This window comes from Conger conger, chromosome 16, assembly GCF_963514075.1.
Source record: "Conger conger chromosome 16, fConCon1.1, whole genome shotgun sequence".
In the NCBI taxonomy this organism is placed as follows: domain Eukaryota; kingdom Metazoa; phylum Chordata; class Actinopteri; order Anguilliformes; family Congridae; genus Conger; species Conger conger.
In genome coordinates this window covers 39,411,005-39,423,004 of record NC_083775.1, presented here as the reverse complement: position 1 = coordinate 39,423,004, position 12,000 = coordinate 39,411,005, and the positions used below count along the sequence as shown (strand labels likewise).

General features: G+C 47.9%; 1 protein-coding gene across 1 annotated transcript in view; it reads right to left on the bottom strand.

The window, feature by feature from the left end:
• Window positions 1–11,268, bottom strand: part of trpm4a (transient receptor potential cation channel, subfamily M, member 4a) — a 60,356-nt gene extending 49,088 nt beyond the window's left edge. Inside the window, exons 1-3 of the mRNA XM_061225269.1 lie at window positions 10,933–11,268; window positions 5,729–5,790; window positions 2,606–2,783 (exon numbers count right to left, since the gene is read on the bottom strand). Of these exons, the coding sequence (XP_061081253.1) occupies window positions 2,606–2,783; window positions 5,729–5,790; window positions 10,933–11,004 (312 nt within the window). The 5' untranslated portion in view covers window positions 11,005–11,268. The remainder of the gene's footprint in view (window positions 1–2,605; window positions 2,784–5,728; window positions 5,791–10,932) is intronic.
• Between the last annotated feature and the right edge of the window lie 732 nt (window positions 11,269–12,000).

Below are 12,000 nucleotides of genomic sequence, written 5' to 3'. Positions count from 1 at the left end.
GCGGAAACCAGCAGACCCAGTAGGTCTCCAGGACCAGGGCTGGAGACCGCTGCTCCAGACACTGATGGTTTGGGCCATTTGTTGGCTGAGACTTACAGGTATTCAAACTGCAGACATTAACATGATAAACGTGGGGGTTCTTAAACCCACATCTCAACTTTTTCGTCTTCAATAGGACACGAGTAAAAACCTGAAAAACACGAAAAACCAACAATGTGCTGAGTCATCCTCAGAATCAGTGCCAAGCCGTGACTCAAATGACGGAGCGAATAAACAAGGAGAGCCAGGAGGGCGGTTGTGGCCTCAGGCGAGGAGCGTAGCACTAAGCTTAACCCAGCAACATGACCCCGAAGAGGGAGAACTACCTGAGCGCGAGCGCGCTGAATTAATCACGCATCACACCGGCGCCATGTTACGCTGTTCTCTCTGATTAATCACACATCACACCGGCGCCATGTTACGCTGTTCTCTCTGATTAATCACACATCACACCGGCACCATGTTACGCTGTTCTCTCTGATTAATCACACATCACACCGGCGCCATGTTACGCTGTTCTCTCTGATTAATCACACATCACACCGGCGCTGTTCTCTCTGATTAATCACACATCACACCGGCGCTGTTCTCTCTGATTAATCACACATCACACCGGCGCCATGTTACGCTGTTCTCTCTGATTAATCACACATCACACCGGCGCCATGTTACGCTGTTCTCTCTGATTAATCACACATCACACCGGCGCCATGTTACGCTGTTCTCTCTGATTAATCACACATCACACCGGCACCATGTTACCCTGTTCTCTCTGATTAATCACACATCACACCGGCACCATGTTACGCTGTTCTCCCCTCTGATTAATCACACATCACACATCACACATGTGTGTGTTTGTTAGAGAGAGTGTGCGTGTGTGTGTGTGTGTGTGTGAGAAAGTGTGTGTGTGAGTGTGAGTGAGTGTATGTATAAGAGAGTGTGTGTTTGTGAAAAAGTGTGTCATGTGGGAGGTAATACCCGCTGTTACCAGCAGAGGGCCGAGGATCATTGGTCGCACCTGTTCCTCATTGGCGTTAGGGGAATTACCTCCCGGGAAGCATATTTAAGCTCAGTACTGACTCTCCTTCAGTGCTTCTGTGTCAACTGTTCGCTTTTGCACAAGCCGGTAAGCACAAGGTAGACTCTATCAGTAGTTTTGGGAGTCAGGTACTGTGCTGGTGGTTGCTAACAAAAAAGAAAAGCTTAAAAAAGGTAAGGAAGGCGTTTCGCTGGTATTGTGTTCGCTGGCGCCTTCCTCTAAGGTTTTTGGTTTTGGTTTTTCTTTCTTTTGACTCGTGTGAGTCAGTGGTTGGGGGACGTTGTCCCCTGGTATGTATTTTTGGTTTGTGTTTTCTTCCCGAGCTGCGCCTCGAGGGTTTTATTTTCTCGTGCCTAGTTTTTTACGCTAGGTTGTATTTTCTTTTCGGCGGTCCCGGTCTGATACCGTCAGTGCTGTGTGTCAAGCACATTTTAGGTTTTGAGTTTCGCCCTGTTTTGGAGGGTTGTTTTATTTTCCCAGCCGTTTTTGGCTTAATTTCTGTTATCCTTCTAATTCGCCTTCGGGTTAGTTTTTGTTCCTCCCTCTGTTCTGGGAGTAGGGGTTATCGCCTAATATTGAGTGTTAGTGGCGAACACGTTTGCGTGCTCGCTTTAAAAGGGTTTCCCCTTTAGTCGCTACTGGCTCTCCGCCCAACCCCATCCTCACACAGTGTGTGTGTGTGTATAAGAGAGAGTGTGTGTTTGTGAGACAGGAGTGTGTGTGTGTGTGTGAGAGAGAGAGAGAGAGAGAGAGAGATGCAATGCCATCTAAACCAGGAAATAGTGTGCATGTTGCACTGTTCTAAATTAGACACTATTGACAGTGTGGTATGTTTCATTTAGCTTCACCTTGTAGTCATAGTCTTGGGGAAGCAGAGCAGCCATTTTAACTTCTAACTTAATGTTAGCGTGTATGTCGTGTTTCTGGCCTAAGACAATTACTTATTGCCTGGGCAGAGATCTCATTTTACAATGTTATTGCCTCTTTCATTGATGAAATTCAACTACTTGGAGCTTCTATCTGCCATTTTCTTGAGAAAAAAAAAAGAGATTAAAACAGACTGAAGACTGAAGGTGGAGTAATGCCTTACTCGAAGTAGCAACTACAGTAACACTACTTGGTTTTTAACAGTAACTTGTGATATTGCTTATTTAAGCATGAAAGTAATAATATTAATGTAATGCATTGCCCCTTAAAATGGGTAGTACAATGCCCATCACGCTACCTCTATCAACATCTTCAGAATCCCATATGACTAAACCATAGCAAGGTGTTGCTAAAATGATTCTTTGTTGCCAACAAGGTTTAAAATGTTTCTTTCAGGACCCACAGATATACTGGCAAAAAGACTAAAAGAGTGCTCTTTGGTTCTCAGAATGCTGTCTAAGCTTGCCCGTCAAAACATATATTTGGTCACAAGCTTGGTGGATTTGAGGGCCCTTTGGGTGTCTGAAGCTTGGTTGGCTTGGTGATGAAGAGGAAGAGTAAATGGTGAAATGAAGGATGAAGGGCGGATGTACTCACGTGACTGTGTCTCTTCCCTGCTCCAGCAAACTCCACCTCTCCGAAGGCATCGGTGGGATACTCAGAGGAGTGCTGGCTGCTCTCCCACTGAGTCATGATGGCTGCACCGAAAAAATCACCCACGGCAACAGAGCCATGCAGCTCCCGCCCACCCCCGCACTGGCACAGAGCTCCATTACTGCGGGACAGAGGCACTGAGTTACCACACAGCTCCATTACTGCGGGACAGAGGGACTGAGTTACCACAGAGCTTCATTACTGCGGGACTGAGTTACCACAGAGCTCCATTACTGCGGGACTGAGTTACCACAGAGCTCCATTACTGCGGGACTGAGGCACTGAGTTACCACACAGCTCCATTACTTTGGGAAAGAGGGACGAGTTACCACAGAGCTCCATTACTGTGGGACAGAGTTACCACAGAGCTCCATTACTGCAGGACAGAGGCACTGAGTTACCACAGAGCTCCATTACTGTGGGACAGAGGGACTGAGTTACCACAGAACTCCATTACTGCGGGACAAAGGGACTGAGTTACCCCAGAGCTCCATTACTGCAGGACAGAGGCACTGAGTTACCACAGAGTTCCATTACTACGGGACAGAGGCACTGAGTTACCACAGAGCTCCATTACTACGGGACAGAGGCACTGAGTTACCACAGAGCTCCATTACTGCAGGACAGAGGCACTGAGTTAACACAGAGCTCCATTGCCGCGGGACAGAGGCACTGAGTTACCACAGAGCTCCATTACTGCAGGACAGAGGCACTGAGTTACCACAGAGCTCCATTACTGTGGGACAGAGGGACTGAGTTACCACAGGGCTCCATCACTGCAGGACAGAGGCACTGAGTTATCACAGAGCTCCATTACTGTGGGACAGAGGGACTGAGTTACCACAGGGCTCCATCACTGCGGGACTGAGGCACTGAGTTACCACAGAGCTCCATTACTCCGGGACTGAGTTACCACAGAGCTCCATTACTGCAGGACAGAGTTACCACAGAGCTCCATTACTGTGGGACAGAGGCACTGAGTTACCACAGAGCTCCATTACTGCAAGACAGAGGCAATGAGTTACCACAGAGCTCCATTACTGCGGGGCTGAGTTACCACAGAGCTCCATTACTGCAGGACAGAGTTACCACAGAGCTCCATTACTGTGGGACAGAGGCACTGAGTTACCACAGAGCTCCATTACTGCGGGGCAGAGGCACTGAGTTACCACAGAGCTCCATTACTGCGGGACAGAGGCACTAAGTTACCACACAGGTCCATTACTGCGGGACAGAGGGACTGAGTTACCACAGAGCTCCACTACTGCAGGACTGAGTTACCACAGAGCTACATTACTGTGGGACTGAGTTACCACAGAGCTCCATTACTGCGGGACAGAGGGACTGAGGTACCACAGAGCTCCAATCCTGCAGGACAGAGGGACTGAGTTACCACACAGGTCCATTACTGCGGGACAGAGGGACTGAGTTACCACAGAGCTCCATTACTGCAGGACAGAGTTACCACAGAGCTCCACTCCTGCAGGACAGAGGCACTGAGTTACCAGACAGGTCCATTACTGCGGGACAGAGGGACTGAGTTACCACAGAGCTCCATTACTGCAGGACAGAGTTACCACAGAGCTCCACTACTGCGGGACAGAGGCACTGAGTTACCACAGAGATCCATTACTGCAGGACAGAGGGACTGAGTTACCACAGAGCTCCATTACTGCGGGACAGAGGCACTGAGTTACCACAGAGCTCCATTACTGCGGGACAGAGGCACTGAGTTACCACAGAGCTCCATTACTGTGGGAAAGAGGCACTGAGTTACCACAGAGCTCCATTACTGCAGGACAGAGGGACTGAGTTACCACAGAGCTCCATTACTGCAGGACAGAGGGACTGAGTTACCACAGAGCTCCATTACTGCGGGACAGAGTTACCACAGAGCTCCATTACTGTGGGACAGAGGCAGTGAGTTACCGCAGAGCTCCATTACTGCGGGACAGAGGCACTGAGTTACCACAGAGCTCAATTACTGCAGGACAGAGTTACCACAGAGCTCCATTACTGTGGGACAGAGGCACTGAGTTACCACAGAGCTCCATTACTGCGGGGCAGAGGCACTGAGTTACCACAGAGCTCCATTACTGCGGGGCAGAGGCACTGAGTTACCACAGAGCTCCATTACTGCGGGACAGAGGCACTGAGTTACCACACAGGTCCATTACTGCGGGACAGAGGGACTGAGTTACCACAGAGCTCCACTACTGCAGGACTGAGTTACCACAGAGCTCCACTACTGCGGGACTGAGTTACCACAGAGCTCCATTACTGCGGGACAGAGTTACCACAGAGCTCCATTACTGTGGGACAGAGGCAGTGAGTTACCGCAGAGCTCCATTACTGCGGGACAGAGGCACTGAGTTACCACAGAGCTCAATTACTGCAGGACAGAGTTACCACAGAGCTCCACTCCTGCGGGACAGAGGCACTGAGTTACCAGACAGGTCCACTACTGCAGGACAGAGGGACTGAGGTACCACAGAGCTCCACTACTGTGGGACAGAGGCACTGAGTTACCACAGAGATCCATTACTGCAGGACAGAGGCACTGAGTTACCACAGAGCTCCACTCCTGCGGGACAGAGGCACTGAGTTACCACACAGGTCCATTACTGCAGGACAGAGGGACTGAGGTACCACAGAGCTCCACTACTGCGGGACTGCGGGACAGAGTTACCACAGAGCTCCATTACTGCGGGACAGAGGTACTGAGTTACCACTGAGCTCCACTACTGCAGGACAGAGGCACTAACTTACCACAGAGCTCCATTACTGCGGGACAGAGGCACTGAGTTACCACAGAGCTCCATTACTGCGGGACAGAGGCACTGAGTTACCACTGAGCTCCACTACTGCAGGACAGAGGCACTAACTTACCACAGAGCTCCATTACTGCGGGACAGAGGCACTGAGTTAACACAGAGCTCCATTACTGCGGGACAGAGGCACTGAGTTACCACAGGACACACAATATTACCCAGATGCTGGGGGAGTGCTTTAATGCAGCAGATAAAGACATTGAAAGGACTGAAACTTAGGACTGGAGAAATTTACCTGAAGGATTCTTCAACAAATGTTGTGCACACCCTCTTCTTGATCATCTTGGGTATCCAGCTCTGAAAATAAAATGGAAAGAATTAAATTCCACATCTTTTCATGCCCTATTTTACAGGACGCAAGCGTACACCAGAACAACAGGTGAAGTGTTCCACGCGCCCCGCCCGTGGGGTGAATGGTTGGGGCTTTGGCTTCAGCCCTGCTCGCCCGTGCTCCTTCCCTTCCCTCAGGCAGCTGCACACCAGCAGGGTTCAGCTCAGACAACCGCAGATTGTATGTACATATCTCTTCACAGTTTCTCTTTCATGTCTTTTCATAAAATCTATCTGTATCTATGTTGCTGAGCTAGCCAGATTGCTAATCTGCTGCTGTTCGGTTTTTTTTTTGTTCTAAAAGCTGCTGCCTCCCAGGCAGGGTGGGTGCCCGGCTACGGCCCGACACAGCCAGCGGTTTCCAATTAACTTCAGACGGAAATGCGACCACTTCTTGGAATTCCAGAGTTTCTGGGAATTCATCTGGCATCTTCCCACCCTCACCCTCAGCCCTCCTACTTTATGTAATTACTTTTTTCTGAGATTTATGGTTGACATCTGCCTGTAACCGGTTTGCTTCATGTATAACCATGTATTTGATTTGTATCATAATTTATACATTCATTAGAATTATAAGTATTTTCGGTGTTCGCATTAGTGGGCGTGGCCTGTAGCGTAGTGGTTAAGGTACATGACTGTAGCGTAGTGGTTAAGGTACATGACTGGGACCCACAAGGTCGGTGGTTCGATCCCCGGTGTAGCCACAATAAGATCCGCACAGCCGTTGGGCCCTTGAGCAAGACCCTTAACCCTGCATTGCTCCAGGGGAGGATTGTCTCCTGCTTAGTGTAATCAACTGTACGTCGCTCTGGATAAGAAATGCCAAATGCCATTAATGTAATTCATCATTTTGGATAAAAGCATCAGCCAAATGACATGTAAGGTAATGTAACATTAACAGTGGCTTAATAATGTTGCTGGTCTAGGATGTGGGGCTCATACTGTAAGTGCTTCAGGATAAGAGTGTTTACTAAAGGAATGTAATGCATTGCATTCACATGGTCACAGGGTTAAATCCAGTTGCTCATTCTCACTCCCAGTCCCTCCGCGTCCGGCCTCACCTCACCCCTTCACCCCACACCGGCCTCACCTCACCCCTTCACCCCGCACCGGGGGACACCAGGAGGAGATTCAGCCTCACCTCACCCGTTCACCCTGCACCGGGGGACACCAGGAGGAGATTCAGCCTCACCTCACCCCTTCACCCCGCACCGGGGGACACCTCACCCCTTCACCCCGCACCGGGGGACACCAGGAGGAGATTCAGGGACAAGACACGGGAACAAAGGACGGAGGAAGGGAAGAAGCGTGGACCGGAGCGGCCGTGGTCAGTCTGAAGCAGATGCGGAGAGGGGGATCATTCATAGGTCACAGGGTCGGAAAAAATACTTCCGCAAAAGGATGCGTTTCCTTGCCCAAGTGACCTCCTCGTTCCTCCGAGGAGCATTAGGGACATCCTTAAAGACGCCGGACTTCCATGGACCTCCGGGTCGAGCGAAAATGGAGGACACGATGGCAATGATAAAATAAGTGATTAGAATGGCGACGGATAAGCTAGTAGCTAATGCCATAGCCAGGATTCAAGCATGTTTCAGGACACCGTCCTCAACCTTTCCAAAGCTTCTCCAGGGCCCATTACCTGGGTCAAATTCCTAATTGCTTTGGATTCAAATACTTTTCTGTGCTCGATTGATCTTGCCTGGTGCAGTTGAATTGAATTGTATTTATTTTACTTGTATTTTACTTTGTATTTTAATCGAGGATTGTTGCATTTGTATTCATCTTGATACTTGCTTATTACCTAGAGACTTGGCCCTTTTACTTTGTGTACTAGACTTGCCGTTCATGGCTGTAGACAAATGATTCTTTGTGAACTGTACCTTGTCCGGCCGGTTCTGTAGTTGTTCTAATGACCTTTGCTGTGCACCTTTTTACGGATAAAAGTGTCTGCTAAATTAAATGAGTTATGTAATGTAATGAAATTGAGCCAACCAGAGGACCAGAAGGTGGGGCTTACACTTTTTGAGAGTATTTCACAGGTTCCAATCCAACAGACAAGCTCAGTAACACGAAGAAAAGTATTTGAATCCAAAATGACGTATTTGACCCAGGTCTGCCCCGGTGCCTATTTAAGACATGCAGTCACGGCCTTGCCTACAGATTCAGTGACATTTTCCAGCTAACTTTCCATCTGCCCATCCACCCTCCTTCACCCCTTCCACAGTTTACAGGCTATTTATGAAGAATTAATGCCTTGGGGCAGTTTACGGCCTCTCTGCGGACCCCAAAAGAAAAAGACTGTGCTTATGATGAAGATAATACAGGACTATTGCTCCCATCATCTCCCCGCAGTCCTGCAAGTGCAGTTCTGCTACCTCAGTGGAATGCTCCACTCACAACACTTACTCACACAGCGCTCAGCCCCGCAGCTGTGAGAAAGGACCGGAATGGAGATGGGCAGAGAGGGAGAAAAGGGGGAGAGTGGGAGGGAAGAGGCAGGGGGAGCAGTCTGGGAAAGTGTAGCAAGGGGTGGTACAGGATTAGGAGAGCTCTGAAGTTTACCAACTCCACCAATGAGAGAGGGGTGATTAACCAGCTCTACCAATCAGAGAGGGTTGTTTAACCAACTCTACCAATGAGAGAGGGGGTAATTATGTAATGTGAGGGGAAAAGAACAAAAGAAGAAGGTAAAGAAAAACTTGAAGAATGCAAGGAGTCATATTTCATGTTTCAGAGTCAGGAAAAGGGGGGAGTGAGAGAGAGAAACTTGTTCAAACACATTGGGAAGGGGGGTGGGAGTTCAGACAAAGTCAGCTGATAAACCAAAGGGCGTGACATCAAACTTCAAAGTGTGTGCACTGGGATATCCCATCTCTTCTCCCAAGGCAAGCTGGACCAGTTCTGTCCTGTGCGTGTGCATGTGTGTGTGTGTGTGTGTTTGTGTGTATGTGTGTTTGTGTGTGTCCATGAGTGTGTGTGCAGGTGTGTGTGTGTGTGTCTGTGTGGGTGTGTGCATGCGCGTGTATGCATGTGTGTGTTTGTGTGTGCATGTGTATTTGTGTGTGTGTGCATGCATGCTTGTGTGTATGCGTGCATGTGTGTGCATGCATATGTATACGTGTGCATGTGTGAGTGTGTGCGTGCGTGCATGTGTGTGTATGTGTCCGTGTGTGTGCATGCATGTGTGCGTGCAAGAGTGTTTGTGTGTGTATGTGTGTCTGTGTGAGAGTGCGTGTGTGCGTGCATGCATGAGTGTGTGCTGCATTGTTGCCTGCAGCAGTAGCACTGTTTACGTTTGCAGCGTACGAGGACAGTCAGCTGGTGTCTCATCTTAAAAGCCTGCAAACAGCTGCTTGTCGTGTCAAAGCTCTGTCACTGTTCCACACCGACCGACACAGCATGATGAAGCGAGATAAAAAATGCGTGTGGAGACCACGGGGGGCCATTCAAGGAAGCAAATGTGTATTTAGAAGAATAAACCCTTCTACACACATCTGTCCCTTCACTTGTTTCCATCTCCTGTTTCTAAGTGTCCAAGTGCAACACGCGTTAGGACACAGCATTCGACCACGCCCTGAGTTCAGCATCCCACAGTAGAAGCTGATCTAAGATCAGTTCTGCCTTTTAGCTCATAACGGATGAGGCTCGGATAAGGTTGGGGGGAGCTCATCCTAAATCAGTAGCCAGATGTGCGAGATGTTTAATAAACATGTGCTCAAATCTCCCACAGCAATCTCATTCGGCACAGTCTGAGGGTCATTAGATTAGATAGAGGATGTGCCGTTAATGTTGGGTGGGGAGGATCTCGCTTCCTTTCCCTCAGACTCTCTTGTAAATAAAAACTTGGATCTGTACCAAGTCGTGGTGCGTGCCGGCACACGCCTGAATTTACCCGTAAACACAGACTTCACCTACAGGGTCCTCTCTGCAGCAGCCAGCGGGGGTTTGCAGTAAAATATAATTGTTCCCGTTAATTTTAGTAGTAGTATGTAGTAGCTTAGGAATTACGGTGTAAATTAGATTCTTGAATGTTTTATGAGATACTGGGGTTGTTTAACCCCAAAACCTCCAAGATATGTGCTATCACCGGTCGATAATTAATAATTCATACATTTATCAAGCCCGCAATATAGCAGTGGTAATAAATGGATTTCCAAAAGGCAATTAAAACCATGCGGCAAAAAGTGCAAATGAACCGTAAAACAGATAGAGCCGCTTCGGCAACATTTTTGATGAGGTCAAACGCTGAAAGACAAGTTTCAAGGCGAATGTCACTCTTCGTTATTTGTTATTTTCTTTCAAAACTTTGAGATGTCTGGCTGGGTATCACGAGCGGCAATGACTTCCCTTACCATTGCTTATTTCACAAGCAAACCCAACACGTTTTTTTTTTTGTTTTGTTTGGGGGTTTTTTTTAAGCCACGGCAAAAACGAGAAAGAGAGAGAGAGAGGGGCGAGAGTACCTGCATGACTTCGAAAGTCATGGCAGAACCAGAGAATGACAGACCTGGAAGCGCCCCTCTCGGCACGAGCGAGGCGTAGCCCCCTCGCAGAGGAATCGGAATGATAAGAGCAGTCAAGTCAGAACTCGCAGCCAAGGCCCGCTTCCAATAAGCATAGCTGCAGTCAGAGCATAGAAACTTAATTCAAAGCTTTCCCCATCAAGAGGGCATATGGTCATCAGTCCCCGAAGTTTATAAACAGCATTCCAAAGGTGTTTCGCTATGTATACGTTTTGTTAAGGGGACCACCCACAAAAAAAGTAATAGAAAAAATAGTACGCATTCCCACTTGCATCCTGCCATCAGGTTACGACTGTGCGGAACAGCACTTGTTTTACGCTCCGTTGTGTTACTAACTTGTGCGCCTTTATTTTGCACAGCCTACTTTGCCAACCGGGCCAGATTCCGTGTAGCCTGTGGATTACAGGTTGTGCCACTTCTATATCGACCCACTAAAGTAGTCTGTACACTGACAAAGTATTCACTGGTTCATCGAACAAATTGTCGAGGCTACACCGTATAATTTTCAATGATATGGTAAATTCTGATTTAAGGCAAGGAAATACACAATCGTATGTTCTGCAGTTTATTCAAATTGAATCCCTACCTGGTCTTTTTCTGTTTTACTCGTTGCATCTCCCCCTCCTTTTCCATCTTTCTCTATCTCCGTTTCCTTCATTTTCTCTCCTTCTCTTGTTTTGTGTGATCTGGGCGGTGTTGATCGAGGCGATGTTGTTAATCGCAAAGTGCAGTGAAAAGCTTTTGATTCTATGTCAAGTCGCAAACCACCGGCTGCGATGAAAAGTTGACTCGATGAAGCTTCTGCGGATGCCGAACCGCCCCGCCTACGCTATGTCCAGTGTGGGAACTCACTTAAAAGTAGCCAACATATACCAAGTTGCCGTATGCGTTCTTAGCTGGTCTATATGGAACACGCATTTGCTCAGGTAAGGCGTGGTTAACAGTACGGGGAAAGGATTACGGGGTGGGGGCTGTGGGGTGCGGGACATAGAATGAGACGAAGACAGTTGGCTACAATCAGCCGATGAACCGAGCGATTAGCAAATTCTGCGGTTTTGTTGTCATAAGACGATTGCCATCCTTTTGTGAGCTTCGTTTTAGTTTTATTTACTGTTCATAAACATGAATGGTAATTTTCATAAGCTAGCCTTGCGTGTACGCTGAAAAGTACAAAACTCGGTGTTGTAGGCTGTTTATTGCTGCTGCCAACCAGAAACTTGGCGCGTGGCATTCCAGCGATGTGGGTTAATGAAAACTAGCAAATGACACATCGCTCACCGGGACAGTCAGATCAGGTTTAATCAGATCATTTCTATCACTGCGTGCGTGCAACTAAAGCAAGTAAGCATAGCCTATGTTTTTAAAGCATAAACGCAACAAACAAAATTAGGTCCCAACAGGGTCAAAGCACACAGCTTCACAATTGTGCTATTAAAAATGAGAATTTAGCAGTATGTATTTTATTGGACACCAAATGTAGAAAACGTTATATGACTGTAAATACTATGAAGTGTGTAGTCCTATAGCGTAAAGCCTACAATCCAGACCCCTCACTTTGTATTCAATATAGCCTACTCTTGTGATTGTTTCTCTTAAATGAATAGCTACTGCACATTAGTAAATAAAATAGCATATGGTGCGTGGATACCGTCTT